This window comes from Scyliorhinus canicula, chromosome 19 (assembly GCF_902713615.1).
Source record: "Scyliorhinus canicula chromosome 19, sScyCan1.1, whole genome shotgun sequence".
NCBI classification, from domain to species: domain Eukaryota; kingdom Metazoa; phylum Chordata; class Chondrichthyes; order Carcharhiniformes; family Scyliorhinidae; genus Scyliorhinus; species Scyliorhinus canicula.
In genome coordinates, this window is record NC_052164.1 from 51,584,697 (window position 1) to 51,603,889 (window position 19,193).

At 45.3% G+C, this 19,193-nt stretch overlaps 1 protein-coding gene across 2 annotated transcripts in view; it reads right to left on the reverse strand.

Moving 5' to 3' along the window:
• Positions 1 to 14,390: 14,390 nt before the first annotated feature.
• LOC119954079 (glial fibrillary acidic protein) overlaps positions 14,391 to 19,193 on the reverse strand; it is a 51,744-nt gene continuing 46,941 nt past the window's right edge. For both annotated transcript variants that reach the window (XM_038778930.1, XM_038778932.1), the window contains 2 exons: positions 18,383 to 18,468; positions 14,391 to 15,326 (listed from right to left, as the gene is read on the reverse strand). In XM_038778930.1, the coding sequence (XP_038634858.1) occupies positions 15,285 to 15,326; positions 18,383 to 18,468 (128 nt within the window). In that variant the 3' untranslated portion in view covers positions 14,391 to 15,284. The remainder of the gene's footprint in view (positions 15,327 to 18,382; positions 18,469 to 19,193) is intronic.

The window sequence follows — 19,193 nt, forward strand, 5'->3', positions numbered from 1 at the left end:
GGGCGTCTCTAATGGGGCCTCTGATAGGCGTCGGATGGGGGATCTGATAGGGTTTGATAGGGTGACTGATGTGGGTCTCTGATGGGGGTCTAATGGGGTTCTGATAGGCGCTGGGGGGTTGTCGTGTCACCCTCATGCCTGCATGCTGTGGGCAGGGTGACTTGTTATTCTTGTGGTGGTGAGGCGGGGGGGAGGATGCCCCTACTTGTCAGCAGGGTGCGGGGTGTGGCAGGATTAGAACCTTGTGGTGGGGTACAGAGGCCTGCTGATGGAACTCAGGATCCAAAAGGCTCCGGCAAGCTTTCCACCATGGGTCTATTTACATGGGCTAGGAGATAGACTCGCACCTGGGCACCATTCCCAGCACGAGTGCAGAGCAGTCCCAATTCTCCGTTGGAGGGAACACTTAAGCTCCAGAATGGAAAATCCCAGCCTTAGTCATTTTTTTGGAGCTTGGGAGATACTTAATGAAATCCCCACACTTAGAATGTTTTTTGGAGTGGGTCCTAAAGACACCAACAAGACTAGCACCTCAGAAATCCGGCCTCCCTTTAAATTTCAAAGTTAAGTTATGTTAAGGGAGGCACTGCTGCCCCACAGCACCAGGGACCCAGGTTCATTTGGTGGCTGTGTGGAGTTTGTACGTTCTCCCAGTGTCTGCATGCATTTCCTCCTGGTGCTCCCACAGCCCACAGGTGTGCAGGTTATGTGGATTGGCCATGCTAAATTTCCCCTTGGTGTCCATGGTTCAGTGGGGTTACGGGGTTACAGGGATAGAGTGGGGAATTGGGCCTAGGTAGGGTGCTCTTTCGGAGGTTCGGTGCAGACTTCATGGGCCGAATGGCCTCCTTCTGCACTGTATGGATTCTATGGTTCTATAGTTAAGTTGAAGATCCCCCAATCAGGGTCTACTGAAGGTTTTAAAGAAAGATGCCAAATATCTTTACTGGAGAGTGTGGAAGCGTGAAAAAGAGCTCAGTCAAGCTAAAGATTAAGGACTAAAACCAAGTAAGATGTTTAAAGGCGAGTTTAGTGCCATACATCATCAGGCTAAGGTTGAGGCAGAATTAGAGAGGCTGTTCAAGAAGGAGGACCTCAGAACTCTGAATGTGAGTGATTGGGCAGTTCCAGTGGTGCGGTACGCGCATGTGGTGATTTTAAAGTCACTGTTGTTAGGGGCAAAGGGTCAGAGAATCCCAAAGTGTATCATGGAGTTCACCTGACCCACAACGTTTAATAGATTGTGGTATGGGGAGCACACGGCCCACTCTACAGGTGTGGTACAGCAGAAATGGAAAAGTATTTTTTAAAGCAAAACAATGTTTATTCTATGAACTCAAGTTAACCTTTTTAAAACAAACAGTAAACATCTTAGCAACCATTAGTTCAAATACAACTCCCAAAGAATACAACACTAAGTAATCCCTTAATAACTTCCCAAACAACATCCAGAAGACAAAATAAACACCTTTTAACAGAAGCACATCAGTTTACAGTCACTACTGAAAACATTTAAAATTCGGAATTCACCAAATGGTCAAGAGATAGTCTTTTCATGGCAGAGAGAACAGCAGGACACCTGCTTTTTCTGGCTTCAGCTCCAACACTGAAAACGAAAGCAAAAAAAACAGACACACTCAAGTTTTTCTCGAAGTGAAACTAAAAAGCAGAGCCAGAGCTCAGCTCCACCCACACTCTGACATCACTGCAGTAACATGAGCAGACAGACATTTCTCAAAGTGACAGTCTCATGACACCTCCCCCCAAGAAAAAAAACCCCATCAACTTCAAGATGGTTTCATTTTTCACATTTTCACTATCCTTTAAGAAATGCAGACAGTAAATATACTTTTCCGTTTCAAAAAGCAACACACGCAAACAGGTAAAATAATATAGTCCATTTTTTTTCTTCTTCCTCAAACTGAAATCCTTTTCGATTGACAGTCTCTTTGAACAAGAAGGTCTCTGCACGATCCGTCCATTTCCCTACTCCTCGGCATGTCTCTTTAAAGACAGATACTTTCGTTCAATCTGATCACAGAGTCCCTTGTAATTCGCCAACACAGGAGCATTGGTTATCGCAGCTTTCAGGCAGTCAAATGCCGGTTGAAACTCCGCTGTCCACTGAACGTTTTGATGTTTCTTCAGCAAGTCCATCAATGGAGAAATCACGCTTCAAAACTTTTGCACAAATGTTCGATCAAATCCACTCATGCCAAGAAATCACATTATTTCCCTTCGTCTTGAGGGTATTGAAAAATCCTTGGTTTCACATCCCGTGTGACCATTCGACCCTGTCCAATTGTAGGGCCAAGGAAAGTGGATTGGGCTTTTCCAAATTCACTTATGGCTAGGTTTATCACCAAACCCGCCTCCTGAAGTCGATCGAATAACTCAATAAGATGTTTTAAACGTGCTTTCCACGTTTGGCTGAAAATGACCAGATCGTCGATGTACACCGCACAATTGGGTAACCCTGAAACAACTTTGTTAGTTAACCATTGAAATGTGGCTGGGGCGTTTTTCATGCCAAATGGCATATCTTTGAATTGGTATATACCATCTGGAGTCACAAAAGCTGAAATCTCCTTCGCTCTGTCGGATAAAGGTACCTGCCAGTAACCTTTAAGTAAATCCAGTTTGGAAATAAAAGCTGATTGTCCCATTCTCTCAATGCAATCCTCCAAACGTGGGATAGGATATAAGAGTCCGTTCTTGTAACTGCATTAACTTTTCTATAGTTCACACACAACCGTTGGGTACGATCTGGTTTAGATACCATCACGATGGGTGAGCTCCATTGGCTGAAACCCACTTCAATTATGCCATTTTTTAAGCATACTCTCAATCTCTTTGTTAACCTATGACAATTTTAAAGGGTTGAGTCTGTCAGGATGTTGTTTGATTGGAACAGCATTTCCCACATCTACATCATGTATAGCCATTTTTGTACTTCCCAATTTATCTCTTCAAACTTGCCTATGTGATATTAATATCTCTTTCAGGTCAGTCTGTTTTTCTCTGGAAGGTAACTCAACAATTCATCCCAATTTTTTAAATAAATAATTTTATTGAGGTATTTTTGGCATATAAAACAGTGACATTGTACAGTACCATTCAAAAAGAAAAGCAAATAACGCATAGTACAAACCTAATAAATTCTCACAAGGACCTGCCTAAACCACCCCCTACTATACTCTACTCTTTCCCCCCCCCCTCCCCCCGCCTCCCGCTGACGATTAATGGCTGCCACCTCCGGGCAAACCCCGATAGTGAACCTCTCAAGACGAACTTATCTTTCTCTAGACCGAGAAAGCTCACCATGTCCGATAGCCATACTTCGGTTACTGATCAAGGTGTTAAGATTCAAAACAGAGGTATAAAAGCCAACATAAGTGTACTTTACCTGAATGCTTGTAGTATTCGGAATAAGGTAAATGAGTTGATGGTGCAAATCATCGTGAATGACAATGATTTAGTGGTCATTACTAAAACATGGTTGAAGGATGGTCATGACTGGGAGTTAAATATCCAAGGGTATCAAACTATTCAGAAGGACAGAGTGGATGGTAAGGGAGGTGATGTAGTTCTGTTATTTAAGGATGACATCCGGGCAATAGTAAGGGATGACATTGGTGCTATGGAGGATAAGGTTGAATCCATTTGGGTGGAAATCAGGAATAGTAAGGTGAAAAAGGTCACTGAAAGGAGTAATCTATAGGCCACCAAGTAGTAACATTATGGTGGGGCATGCAATAAAGAAAGAAATAACTGATGCATGTAGAAATGGTACAGCAGTTATCATGGGGGATTTTAATCTACATGTCGATTGGTTTAACCAGGTCGGTCAAGGCAGCCTTGAGGAGGAGTTGAAAGAATATGTATCCGCGATAGTTTCCTAGAACAGTATGTAATGGAACCTACGAGGGAACAAGCGGTCCTAGATCTGGTCCTGTGTAATGAGACAGGATTGATTAATGATCTCATAGTTAGAGATCCTCTCGGAAGGAGCGATCGCAATATGGTAGAATTTAAAATACAGATGGAGCGTGAGAAGGTCAAATCAAACACAAGTGTTTTGTGCTTAAACAAAGGAGATTAAAATGGGATGAGAGAAGAGCTGGCTAAGGTAGACTGGGAGCAAAGAATTCCTGGTGAAACAGTTGAGGAACAGTGGAGAACCTCCCAAGCGATTTTTCACAGTGCTCAGCAAAGGTTTATACCAACAAAAAGGAAGGACGGTAGAAAGAGGGAAAATCGACCATGGATATCTAAAGAAATAAGGGAGAGTATCAAATTGAAGGAAAAAGCATATAAAGTGGCAAAGATTAGTGGGAGACTGGAGGACTGGGAAATCTTTAGGGGGCAACAGAAAGCTACTAAACAAGCTACAAAAAAGAGTAAGATAGACTATGAGAGTAAACTTGCTCAGAATTGGATTGGATTGGATTTGTTTATTGTCACGTGTACCGAGGTACAGTGAAAAGTATTTTTCTGCAAGCAGCTCAACAGATCATTCAGTACATGGAAGAAAAGGGAATTAAACAAAATTCATGAAAATACATGAGAATACATAATAGGGCAACACAAGATATACAATGTAACTACATAAGCATTGGCATCGGTTGAAGCATACAGGGTGTAGTGTTAATGAGGTCAGTCAATAAGAGGGTAATTTAGGAGTCTGGTGACAGTGGGGAAGAAGCTGTTTTTGAGTCTGTTGGTGCGTGTTCTCAGACTTCTGAATCTCCTGCCCGATGGAAGAAGTTGGAAAAGTGAGTAAGCCGGGTGGGAGGGGTCCTTGATTATGCTGCCCGCTTTCCCCCGGCAGCGGGAGGTGTAGATGGAATCAATGGATGGGAGGCAGGTTCGTGTGATGGACTGGGCGGTATTCACGACTCTCTGAAGTTCCTTGCGGTCCTGGGCCGAGCAGTTGCCATACCAGGCTGTGATGCATTCTATAGTGCTTTTATAGAAAGGATGCTTTCTATAGTGCATCTGTAAAAGTTGGTAAGATATATAGAATTTACAGTGCAGAAGGAGGCCATTTGGCCCATCGAGTCTGCACCGGCTCTTGGAAAGAGCACCCTACCCAAGGTCAACACCTCCACCCTATCCCCATAACCCAGTAACCCCTCCCAACACTAAGGGCAATTTTGGACACTAAGGGCAATTTATCATGGCCAATCCACCTAACCTGCACATCTTTGGACTGTGGGAGGAAACCGGAGTACCCGGAGGAAACACACGCAGACACGGGGAGGATGTGCAGACTCGGCACAGACAGTGACCCAAGCTGGAATCGAACCTGGGACCCTGGAGCTGTGAAGCGATTGTGCTATCCACAATGCTACCGTGCTGCCCGGATTAATGTGGACATGCCGAATTTCCTTAGTTTCCTGAGGAAGTATAGGCGCTGTTGTGCTTTCTTGGTGATAGCGTCGACGTGAGTGGACCAGGATAGATTTTTGGTGATGTGCACCCCTAGGAATTTGAAACTGCTAACCATCTCCACCTCGGCTCCGTTGATGCTGACAGGGGTGTGTACCGTACTTTGCTTCCTGAAGTTGATGACCAGCTCTTTAGTTTTGCTGGCATTGAGGGAGAGATTGTTGTCACTGCACCACTCCACTAGGTTCTCTATCTCCCTCCTGAATTCGGACTCGTCGTTATTCGAGATCCGGCCCACTATGGTCATATCGTCAGCAAACTTGTAGATGGAGTTGGAACCAAGTTTTGCCACGCAGTCGTGTGTGTACAGGGAGTAGAGTAGGGGGCTAAGTACGCAGCCTTGCGGGGCACCAGTATTGAGGACTATTGTGGAGGAGGTGTTGGTGTTCATTTTTACTGACTGTGGTCTGTTGGTCAGAAAGTCAAGGATCAAGTTGCAGAGTGGAGAGCCAAGTCCTAGGTTTTGGAGCTTTGATATGAGCTTGGCTGGGATTATGGTGTTGAAGGCGGAGCTATAGTCAATAAATAGGAGTCTGATGTAGGAGTCCTTGTTTTCGAGATGCTCTAGGGATGAGTGTAGGGCCAGGGAAATGGCGTCTGATGTGGACCGGTTCCGACGGTATGCGAATTGAAGTGGGTCAAGGCGTTCAGGGAGTATGGAGGTGATGCGCTTCATTATCCGCCTCTCGAAGCACTTCATTACAACTGACGTCAGGGCCACTGGGCAGTAGTCATTGAGGCATGTTGCCTGGTTCTTCTTTGGTACCGGTATGATGGTGGTCTTCTTGAAGCAGGTGGGGACCTCGGAGTGGAGTAGGGATAGGTTAAAGATGTCTGTGAATACCTCTGCCAGCTGGTATGCGCAGGCTCTGAGTGCACGACCAGGGATCCCGTCCGGGCCCATCGCCTTCCGTGGGTTCACTTTCAGGAAGGCCCATCTGACTTTCGGAAACTGTGATGGTGGGTATGGGTGAATTATGGGCTGCTGGGGCACTCGACAGCGGATTGTTGGTTACCTGCTCAAACCGAGCATAGAATGCATTAAGTTCATCGGGGAGGAGTGCGCTGCTGCCAGAGATACTGCTCGGCTTCGCTTTGTAGCCCGTTATGTTGTTTAGTCCTTGCCACAACCGCCGAGAGTCTGTCTGTGACTCTAGCTGGGTTTGATATTCTCTCTTGGCATCTCGGATGGCTTTGCGGATAAAACAGATATAATGAAATGAAATGAAATGAAAAAATGAAAATCGCTTATTGTGACGAGTAGGCTTCAATTAAGTTACTGTGAAAAGCCCCTCGTCGCCACATTCCGGCGCCTGTCCGGGGAGGCTGGTACGGGAATCGAACCATGCTGCTGGCCTGCTTGGTCTGCTTTAAAAGCCAGCGATTTAGCCTGGTGAGCTAAACCAGCTAAAAACAGATAGTAAAAGTTTCTCCAAATATATAAAACAAAAATGAGTGGCTAAGGTAAATATTGGTTCTTAAAGGATGAGAAGGGATATTTAATAATGGGAGATGAGGAAATGGCTGAGGAACTGAACAGGTTTTTGGGTCGGTCTTCACAGTGGAAGACACAAATAACATGCTAGTGACTGATGGAAATGAGGCTATGACAGGTGAGGACCTTGAGAGGATTGTTATCACTAAGGAGGTAGTGATGGGCAAGCTAATGGGGCTAAAGGTAGACAAGTCTCCTGGCTCTGATGGAATGCATCCCAGAGTGCTAAAAGAGATGGCTAGTGAAATTGCAGATGCACTAGTGATAATTTACCGAAATTCACTAGACTCTGGGGTGGTCCCGGTGGATTGGAAATTAGCAAACGTGACGCCACTGTTTAAAAAAGGAGGGAGGCAGAAAGCGGGTAATTATAGGCCAGTTAGCTTAACTTCGGTAGGAGGGAAGATGCTGGAATCTATCATCAAGGAAGAAATAGCAAGGCACCTGGATGGAAATTGTCCCATTGGGCAGACGCAGCATGGGTTCATAAAGGGCAGATCGTGTCTAACTAATTCAGTGGAATTTTTTGAGGACATTACCAGTGCGGTAGATAACAGGTAGCCAATGGATGTGGTATATCTGGATTTCCAGAAAGCCTTTGACAAGGTGCCACACAAAAGGTTGCTGCATAAGATAAAGATAAAGAGGCCATGTGGCCCCTCGAGCCTGCTCCACCATTCAATGAGATCATGGCTGATCTTTTGTTAACTCAGCTGCACTTTCCGGCCCGAGCACCATAACCCTTAATCCCTTTATTCTTCAAAACACTATCTATCTTTATCTTTAAAACATTTAATGAAGGAGCCTCTACTGCTTCACTGGGCAAGGAATTCCATAGATTCACAACCTTTTGGGTGAAGAAGTTCCTCCAAAACTCAGTCCTAAATCTACTTCCCCTTATTTTGAGGCTATGCTCCCTAGTTCTGCTTTCACCAGTGGAAACAACCTGCCCGCATCTATCCTATCTATTCCCTTCATAATTTTATATGTTTCTATAAGATCCCCCCCACATCCTTCTAAATTCCAACGAGTACAGTCCAGTCTACTCAACCTTTCCTCATAATCCAACCCCTTCAGCTCTGGGATTAACCTAGTGAATCTCCTCTGTACACCCTCCAGCGCCAGTACGTCCTTTCTCAAGTAAGGAGACCAAAACTGAACACAATACTCCCGGTGTGGCCTCACTAACACCTTATACAATTGCAGCATAACTTCCCTAGTCTTAAACTCCATCCCTCTAGCAATGAAGGACAAAATTCCATTTTCCTCTTAATCACCTGTTGCACCTGTAAACCAACTTTTTGCGACTCATGCACTAGCACACACAGGTCTCTCTGCACAGCAGCGTGCTTTAATATTTTATCATTTAAATAATAATCCCGTTTGCTGTTATTCCTACCAAAATGGATAACCTCACATTTGTCAACATTGTATTCCATTTGCCAGACCCTAGCCCATTCACTTAACCTATCCAAATCCCTCTGCAGACTTCCAGTATCCTCTGCACTTTTCGCTTTACCATTCATGGTAGCATGGGCCTCACGGTAGCATGGTGGTTAGCATCAATGCTTCACAGCTCCAGGGTCCCAGGTTTGATTCCTGGCTGGGTCACTGTCTGTGTGGAGTCTGCACGTCCTCCCTGTGTGTGCGTGGGTTTCCTCCGGGTGCTCCGATTTCCTCCCACAGTCCAAAGATGTGCGGGTTAGGTGGATTGGCCATGCTAAATTGCCCGTAGTGTATGGTTAATGGGGGGATTGTTGGGTTACGGTATACGGGTTATGTGGGTTTAAGTAGGGTGATCATTGCTCGGCACAACATCGAGGGCCGAAGGTTCTGTGCTGTACTGTTCTATCTATCTATCTATCATCTTAGTGTCATCTGCAAACTTGGACACATTGCCCTAAGTCCCCAATTCCAAATCATCTATGTAAATTGTGAACAATTGTGGGCCCAACATGGATCCCTGAGGGACACCACTAGCTACGATTGCCAACCAGATAAACACCCATTAATCCCCACTCTTTGCTTTCTATTAATTAACCAATCCTCTATCCATGCTACTACTTTACCCTTAATGCCATGCACTTTTATCTTATGCAGCAACCTTTTGTGTGGCACCTTGTCAAAGGCTTTCTGGAAATCCAGATATACCACATCTATTGGCTCCCCGTTATCTACCGCACTGATAACGGGACAAGGATCTTAATGAACTAGTGAGGGACATGGTATATTGCAGAGCTAGTTAAGATGTAATAGTTATAGTTAGCAGATAGCGATAGTGTTAGTGAGTGCAGTTTAATTCTTACATGTATGTTTGCTATTCAGAATAAGTGACAAACTCAGATTTAGTAGTGTTAATAAAATTAATTTAGTTCTTCAAAAGAGCTTTGTGTATCTTTGTGATCACAACCCATTTACACACAAAAGTGAAGTATTTAAAAAGTAAAGGCGAATGCATTTGCAGTTATCTTCACCACCTCACTCCTCCGCTCTAAGGTCCCCACCTCCTTGAAGAAGACCACAATAATACTAGTACCAAAGAAGAACAAGGTAGCCTGCCTCAACGATTACCGACCGGTGGACCTGACGTCTGTTATCATGAAATGCTTCAAACGGCTAGTCATGAGACGGATCACTGCCAGCCTGCCAGCCGGTCTTGATCCACTGCAGTTTGCCTATCACTGCAACTGGTCCACAGCAGGTGCTATTTCCATGGCTCTGCAATCAAACCTCGAACACCACGACAATAAGGACACCTATGTAAGACCGTTGTTCATAGACTACAGCTCCGACTTCAACACCATTAGCCCGAATAATAACCAAACTCTGCAATCCTGGACTTAACCCCCCCCTGTGCAGCTGGATCCTCGACTTCCTCACCAACAGACTGCAATCTGTCTGGAGAGGCAACAGCACCTCCTTCACAATAGTCTTCAACACCAGAGCCCCGCAAGGGTGTGTGCTCAGTCCTCTACTGTACTCCCTATACACCCATGACTGTGTGGCAAGATTTAACTCCAACTCAATCTATAAGTTTGCAGATGATACGACTGTGGTGGGCCGTATCTCAAACAATAACAAATCAGACTACAGGAGGGAGATAAATCACATGGTTGCATGGTGTACCGAAAACAACCTCTCTCTAAATGTTGGAAAGACCAAGGAACTGATCATCGACTTCAAGGAGTGCAGAACGCCACACACTCCCGTCTGCATCAATGGCTCCGACATGGAGATGGTCGATAGCTTTAAGTTCCTGGGGGTCACCATCACCAACAATCTGTCCACTCACGTTGATGCAACAGTTAATAAAGCCCAACAACGCCTCTACTTCCTACAGAAGCTAAAGAAATTTGGCATGTCTGCATCGATTCTCACAAACTTCTACAGATGTGCGATAGAGAGCATCCTATCCGGCTGCATCACAGCCTGGTATGGCAACTGCTCGGTCCAAGATTGCAAGAAACTGCAGAGTGTGGTGAACTCAGCCCAACGCATCACACAAACTTGCCACCCACACATCGATTCTGTATACACCTCTCGCTGCCTCAGGAAGACAGACAGCATTATCAGAGAACCCTCCCACCCAGGCATTTCCTTTTTCCAGACCCTTCCATCAGGCAGAAAGTACAGAAGTCTGAAGACTCGCACACCCAGACATAGGAATAGCTTCTTCCCCGCAGCTACAAGACTCCTCAACGACTCCCCCTCGGACTGATCGGTTCTCTGTAAGAACACTATTCACGGCGCCCTATGCTGCTCTTGCTCATGCATTTTCTTTGTTTGCCTTTGTTCCGCACTATAACCAATCACTGTTCTGTCGATGTACCATTTGTCAATGTTCTCTGTTGATTATTCTTGTGTCTACTATGTACGTACTGTGTACGTTCCTCGGCCACAGAAAAATACTTTTCACTGTACTTCGGTACATGTGATAATAAATCAAATCAAATCAAATCAATAGATAAAGTTATGTCATCCAAAGCTGATTATCTGAAGCATGAGAGGGTGAGATGCCTTCTTGTTTTCATCCCTCAGATGATGAGACTATTCAATGTATTCACCAAAAAGAAGGACTTGGTGATGAGTATAGAGTAGAGTGTGTAGAGTCATGTTGATATTAATAAAGAGGAGATGTTGGGCATCTTAAAAAACATTAAAGTAGATAGGTCCCCAGAGCCTGATGGGATCGACCCCAGAATACTGAGGGAGGCAAGGGAGGTAATTGCTGGGCCTTTACAGTAATCTTTGTATCCTCATTGGCTACAGATGAAGTTCCAGAAGACTGGGGAGTAGCCAATATTATTCCATTGTTTAAGAAGGGCAGCAGGGATAATCCAGGAAATTATAGGCTTGTGAGCCTTACGTCAGTGATAGGGAAATTATTGGAAAAGATTCTTAGAGACAGGATTTACTCACATTTGGAAATAAATGGATTTATTAGTGACGGACAGCATGGTTTTATTAAGGGGAGGTTGTGCCTCACTAATTTCATTGAGTTTTTCGAGCAAGTAACAAAGATGATCGATGAGGGAAAGACAGTAGATGTTGTTTACATGGACTTCAGTAAAGCCTTTGACAAGGTACCTTATGGTCGACTGGTTCAAAAGGTGAAGTCAGATGGGATCAGAGGAGAGCTGGCAAGTTGGATACAGAACTGACTTGGGCACAGAAGACAGAGGGTAGCAGTAGAAGGCTGCTTTTCTGAATGAAAGGCTGTGACGAGCGACGTTCTGGGGCCTTTGTTGTTCGTGGTGTATATAAATGATTTGGAAGAAAATGCAGCTGGTCTGATTAGTAATTTTGCAGATGACTCAAAAATTGGTGGAGTTGCGGATAATGAAGAGGATTGTCAGAGGATACAGTAAGATATAAACTGGTTGGAGTCTTGGGTGGAGAAATGGCAGATGGAGTTTAATCCGGACAAGTGTGAGGTAATGCACTTTGGAAGGTCCAATGCATGTACGAATTACACAATAAATGGTAGAACTCTTGGGAGTGTTGACAGGCAGAAAGATCTGGGCGTGCAAGTCCACCGACAAGTGGCAATGTATGTGGATTAAGTGGTTAAGAAGGCATATGGCATGCCGGTCTTCATCGGTCGGGGCCTTGAATATAAAAATTGGCAAGTCATGTTGCAGCTGTACAGGACCTTAGTTAGGCTTCATTTGGAATATTGTGTACAATTCTGGTTGTCACACTACCAGAACAATGTGGATGCTTTGTAGAGGGTACAGAAGCGTTTTACTTGAATGTTTACTGGTATGGAGGGCATTAGCTATGAGGAGAGGTTAGATAAACTCGTTCTGTTCTCACTGGAATGACGGAGGTTGAGAGGTGACCTGATAGAGGTCTACAAGGTTATGAGTGGCATGGACAGAGTGGGTAGTCAGATGCTCTTTCCTAGGGTAGAAGAGTCAAGTACTAGGGGACATAAGGTTTAAAGTGCGTAGAGAAAAGTTTAGAACAGATAGAATAGAATAGAATAGAATAGAATAGAACACTACAGCGCAGTACGGGCCCTTCGACCCTCGATGTTGCGCCGACCTGTGAAACCATCTGAAGCATATCTGACCTACACTATTCCATTTTCATCCATATGTCTATCCAGTGACCACTTAAATGCCCTTAAAGTTGGCGAGTCTACTACTATTGCAGGCAGGGCGTTCCACACCCCTACTACTCTCTGAGTAAAGAAACTGCCTCTGACATCTGTCCTATATCTCTCACCCCTCAATTTAAAGCTATGTCCCCTCGTGTTGGTCATCACCATCCGAGGAAAAAGACTCTCACTGTCCACCCTATCTAACCCTCTGACTATCTTATATGTCTCTATTAAGTCACCTCTCAGCCTTCTCCTCTCTAACGAAAACAACCTCAATTCCCTGAGCCTTTCCTCGTAAGACCTTCCCTCCATACCAGGCAACATCCTAGTAAATCTCCTCTGAACCCTTTCCAAAGCTTCCACAACCTTCCTATAATGTGGTGACCAGAACTGCACGCAGAACTCCAGGTGTGGCCGCACCAGAGTTATGTACAGCTGCAGCATGACCTTGTGGTTCCGAAACTCAATCCCCCTGCTTATAAAGGCTAGCACACCATATGCCTTCTTAACAGCCCTATTAACCTGGGTGGCAACTTTCAGGGATTTATGTACCTGGATGCCGAGATCTCTCTGTTCATCTACACTACCAAGAATCTTGCCATTAGCCCAGTACTCTGCATTCCTGTTACTCCTTCCAAAGTGAACCACCTCACACTTTTCCGCATTAAACTCCATCTGCCACCTCTCAGCCCAGCTCTGCAGCTTATCTATGTCACTCTGTATCCTATAACATCCTTCAGCACTATCCACAACTCCACCGACCTTTGTGTCATCTGCAAATTTACTAACCCATCCTTCTACACCCTCTTCCAGGTCATTTATAAAAATGACAAACAGCAGTGGCCCCAAAACAGATCCTTGCGGTACACCACTAGTAACTGAACTCCAGGATGAACATTTGCCATCAACCACCACCCTCTGTCTTCTTTCAGCTAGCCAATTACTGATCCAAACCGCTAAATCACCTTCAATTCCATACTTCCTTATTTTCTGCAATAGCCTACCGTGGGGAACCTTATCAAACGCTGTGCGAGGCAAGCATTTTACACAGAGGGTGGTAAATATATGGAATGCTCTGCCTGGGGAGGTGGTGGGAGCAGGTACTAAAGCAGCATTTAAGGGGCATTGAGACAAATATATGAATCGGGTGGGAACGGAAGGGGCAGGAAAGTAGCATAGTGGTTAGCACAATTGCTTCACTGGTCCAGGATCCCAGGTTAGATTCCCGGCTTGGGTCACCGTCTGCACGGATTTTGTACGTTCTCCCCGTGTCTGCGTGGGTTTCCTCCGGTTTCCTCCCACTGTCCAAAGATGTGCAGGTTAGGTGGATTGGCCATGCTAAATTGCCCTTAGTGTCCAAAATTGCCCTTTGTGTTAGGTGGGGTTACTGGGTTATGGGAATAGGGTGGAGGTGTGGGCTTGGGTAGGGTGCTCTTTCCAAGAGCCGGTGCAGACTCAATGGGCTGAATGGCCTCCTTCTGCACTGTAAATTATGTGATTCTGTGATACAGACTCATAAGTATATACAGTTTTAGTTTAGCAGGTACCATGGTTGGCGCAGGCTTGGAGGGTCGAAGGGCCTGTTCCTGTGTTGTATTGTTCTTTGTTCACTGTTCTTTGATTGTCTCTTAACTCTCCGCTAAAGTGGTTACAAGTTGTGACAAGATGTTCGAAAAGCCGCTGACCATTTTCTCAAGGCTTAGTGGTTTTATTTTTCTCAACAGCAACAGCACATCTTAAGAGTGAATGAAAATTTACTGAAATTTCACCTTTGGTAGAGTCACACATCATCAGATTCAGCCTACATCTACTTTTTCCTGAAGAACTCAAACACTCGACTGATTTAAAAGCCTTTTATTGTTATCTTTGCATTAGAAAAGCAATGAGCCTTTTAGACACAGAACAAAGGACAATGACAAAGAACCTCCATAATGAAAGCTGTTAGAATATTACTGGAGTCAGCCTCGCGGTGTCAGGAAAGTAATTTTCCCATTGTTTAGTTAAAGTAAGTGCAGTCGTATTCAGACAACAATCAGTCTGAGTAGGAGACACGGTTGTTAGAATCAAGCTTCTTCTATCCTTCCTGTTGTTTGGGGAGGTAAGCCTAAATGACACTGAATGTGGAGGGGTGCTTGAATGGCTAATCCTACCATTTAAACATCATAGCTTGCTATATTGGGTTCAGTGATAGAATGGATCAAAATCAAACAGCACACCGCTACGATTATCAGAATGGATAATGGGGATTGTCTCCTCACTCTCCGTGTAGAGGGTGTCGGGGGAACACTGCCTCAGTTACTGAGGAGTATTGGTTCTGAGGAGCCAAGTGTCCTTTCTCACTTTGAAATCAAAATTCAAAAGAAATGCCAGTAGCAAACACACTTTGTGAAAACAGAACTGCTTATTGTTACCAAGGATGAGAAGATACTGTCAAAAATCTGACTGTTACAGTACAAGAGATCAAAGCAAAGCACCCCAAGTTAAGTCAACTCCAGTATAGTTACAAATAGAGCACAAATCACTTTGAAGCTGGAGCTTGTTAAATCTGTTTATTCTCAGTGAAGCTGTGTCCATTTTCACTGTGTTGATGTACCACACAATCCCAGGATTCCACTCACTACCTCCCCTGACCTATTCCATAAATGGCTACACTATATCCACTAGCGGGCGACCGATGTGGTGGATGTCTCCACACTAAGCTGCTGCGCGCTCCGCTAGGCCACCACTACTCCCTCAGGGCAGTTCCTTGCGTTCCGCATTGGACTCGTTGATTACCTGTGGATAGATGGAAAAAAAAGTCACGGGAAGCAATGTTTGGAGAGGATCTCATTCAAACTTCCTCAAAGGGTGTTTGTCTTCTAATTTAATCTCAAGTTTTATTTTTCTCAAGAAAACTGTGATAAACCCATGGCGATGGACACAACAGACATTTTTTTTTTTTTTTTTCTTTTTTTTAAATTTAGATTACCCAATTATTTTTTTCTATTAAGGGGCAATTTAGCGTGGCCAATCCACCTACTCTGCACATTTTTGGGTTGTGGGGGCGAAACCCACGCAGACACGGGGAGAATGTGCAAACTCCACACGGACAGTGACCCAGAGCCGGGATCGAACCTGGGACCTCAGCGCCGTGAGGCGGTTGTGCTAACCACTAGGCCACCGTGCTGCCCGACACAACAGACATGACCTTCTATCCTGATTCACCACTGTGAGTTTCCTAATCTCAGCCATGCCACAGAGGGAGTCCTGCCATGGTGACCAACTGCCTCTTGCCTTCTGCAATTGTCCTGTATTTAGGCCTGGGTATTCTGTGTCCCAGGTTGAAACTGCCAGGAAGCTGTTTTTCCTGCAATTCAGTCACTTCAATGTTTCACGTATGCAGTACCCACTCTCCATCCGTCTGTGTCTGTTCATAGCCCCGACAATCCTCACTTGTCTATTGTCCCCACACTGCCATCGCTCTAACAGACCCTGGCACCTTTTCCCGTCCCCCACTGCTTTCACAGCCTCCGGCACCCGCTCCCATCTCCCCCCCCCCCCCCCCCCCTGTCTCCCCCACCGTCCCCACACCCCACATCCCTCTCAGCACTCTGGCACCCACCCCCATACCCCTGCCGCCCCCACACCCCACATCCCTCTCATAGCCACTGGCAAACCCCCGATCCCCCCCCATTGGTCTCACAGCCCCTGGAACCCATCCACCCCCCCGTCTCCACAACCTCCATCGCTCTCACAACCTCTGACACCATCTATTGACATTTGGAAGAAAATAGACTTATCAGTGATAGGCAGCATGGTTTTGTGCAGGGAAGGTCATGTCTTACAAACCTAATAGAATTCTTTGAGGAAGTGACAAAGTTAATTGATGAGGGAAGGGTTGTAGATGTCATATACATGGACTTCAGTAAAGCGTTTAATAACGTTTCCCATGGCAGGTTGATGGACAAAGTGAAGTTGTATGGGGTTCAGGGTGTACTAGCTAGATGGATAAAGAACTGGCTGGGCAACAGGAGACAGAGAGTAGTGGTGGAAGGGAGTGTCTCAAAATGGAGAAAGGTGACTAGTGATGTTCCACAGGGATCTGTGCTCGGACCACTGTTGTTTGTGATATACATAAATGATCTGGACGAAGGTACAGGTGGTCTGATTAGCAAGTTTGCAGATGATGCTAAGATTGGTGGAGTTGCATGTAGCGAGGAGGACTGTCAGAGAATACAGCAGAATATAGATAGATTGGAGAGTTGGGCAGAGAAATGGGAGATGGAGTTCAATCCAGGCAAATGCGAGGTGATGCATTTTGGAAGATCTAATTCAAAAGCGGACTATATGGTCAATGGAAGAGTCCTGGGGAAAATTGATGTACAGAGATCTGGGAGTTCAGGTCCATTGTACCCTGAAGATGGCAACGCAGGTCGATAGAATGGTCAAGAAGGCATACAGCATGCTTGCCTTCATCGGACGGGGTATTGAGTACAAGAGTCGGCAGGTCATGATACAGTTATATAGGACTTTGCTGAGGCCACATTTGGAATACTGCGTGCAGTTCTGGTTGCCACATTATCAGAAGGATGTGGATGCTTTAGACAGGGTGCAAAGGAGGTTCACCAGGATGTTGCCTGGAATGGAGGGTGCTAGCTATGAAGAAAGGTTGAGTAGATTAGGATTGTTTTCATTGGAAAGACGGAGGTTGAGGGGGGACCTGATTGAGGTCTACAAAATTATGAGAGGTATGGACAGGGTGGATAGCAACAAGCTTTTTCCAAGAGTGGGGGTGTCAATTACAAGGGGTCACGATTTCAAGGTGAGAGGGGGAAAGTTTAAGGGAAATGTGCGTGGAAAGTTTTTTACGCAGAGGGTGGTGGGTGCCTGGACGCTTTGCCAGCGGAGGTGGTAGAGGCGGGCACGATAGCATCATTTAAGATGCATCTGGACAGATATATGAATGGGCGGGGAACAGAGGGAAGTAGATACTTGGAAAATAGGCGGTTTCCTCCCACAGTCCAAAGATGTGCAGGTTAGGTGGATTGGCCATGTTAAATTGCCCTTGGTGTCCAAAATTGCCCTTAGTGTTGGGTGGGGTTACTGGGTTATGGGGATAGGGTGGAGGTGTTAACCTTGGGTAGGGTGCTCTTTCCAGGAGCCGGTGCAGACTCGATGGGCCAAATGGCCTCCTTCTGCACTGTAAATTGTATGAAACCCAAGACCCTTTCTGTCCTCTCAGGTGGATTCCACAAACAATGTTGGAAGAAGAGGCAGGGTGTTTCCCTGGGTCTCCCAACAAATATGATTCCCTTAATCAACATCTCTAAAACAAATTATCTAGTCTATTTCACATGTTTGTTTGTGGGATCTTGCTGTGCGCAATTTGGCTGTAGTGTTTCTTCCATTAAAACAGTGGCTACAAAAATACCTAATTGGTTGAACAGAGAGTATTGAGGTGTCCTTTATTTGTGAAAGGAGTTATAGAAATTCATGAATTTTAGCCTTTATTTTACTTTAAGGAATATTTAGTTCTTAATGAGGTTGTTTCTGGACTTAATAGGAAGTTTGGAAGGTTGATAGTGCCTGGTTTTCTGGGTTCATCTCAGGTCAACACACGAAGAAGCGTGTGCCAGAGTCAGAGCTCATACCAGACAGTGTCAGTCCTCAGATTGTACACTACTTAGATTGGTGACTGGCAGTAACAGGTTCAAACAAGGTTCTGACCAACATTGGGGCCAGCACTGGGCAGAGGTGAAGAGCTAACTGCTGGATTACCAACCAGTGCAAGTAGTACCAGGCAGAAATTCCATCACTCCCTAACAGAATGGTTATACCCTTTGAATACCCACCTGTCCATCCCTGGTCTCCACTGTTTTGATCAGAATATTCCTTCTGGCTTGAATGTCCGTGGAGCCTTTAGATTCCAGGCTTGTCTCTATGGAAACAGTAAGCACCAGTCATTGAATAATGGTACATTATGCCAGATCCGATACTTGTGTGGTGGGGGGTGGGGGGGGGGGGGGGGGGGTGGGAGGGGGAGGAGAGCCCTAATACTTCTGTAGTAGGAAGAGGTTCACCCTGATGCTTATTGGGGTGGGGGGGGGGGGGGGGTCCTCCGTGTCCGTCAGGGTGATGGGGGGAAGGTTTATTTTAAACACTGATTGGGGCACCCTTTAAAGATGGCGCATTGATCTCTTTGGAGCTGGCCTTGCTGACACTGTTGGGCCACCAGGCTCTCTGTCCACAGAGTGTCAGAGAAAGCCAGCTGTTCAGCTGGAGAGATGCACCGGCTTTCAGTCAGAGCTTGACACTCTGACAAAATCTGGTAGGATTTTGCACTCTGTCTACAACAGCTCACAGAAGCAATGGCCTCTGGATCTGTGCGAATGGCTCTGTGACTGCCTTAGATCCATTGGTGGTATGGACCTAGAGCAGGGGTGGGCAAACTTTTCCGTGCAAGGGTCACATTCAGAAATTCACCATTTTAAAGGGCCGCATAGTATATTAAGTAAAATAATTAATATTTAAAATAGCCAAAATAAAAGGTTTTTAAAGAAAAAAAAGCAATTAATTTTTATTAATTAACATTTTAAAGTAGAAACTTCACATGAAACACATGTTGTGCCGAGCAATGATCACCCTACTCAAGTCAACGTATCC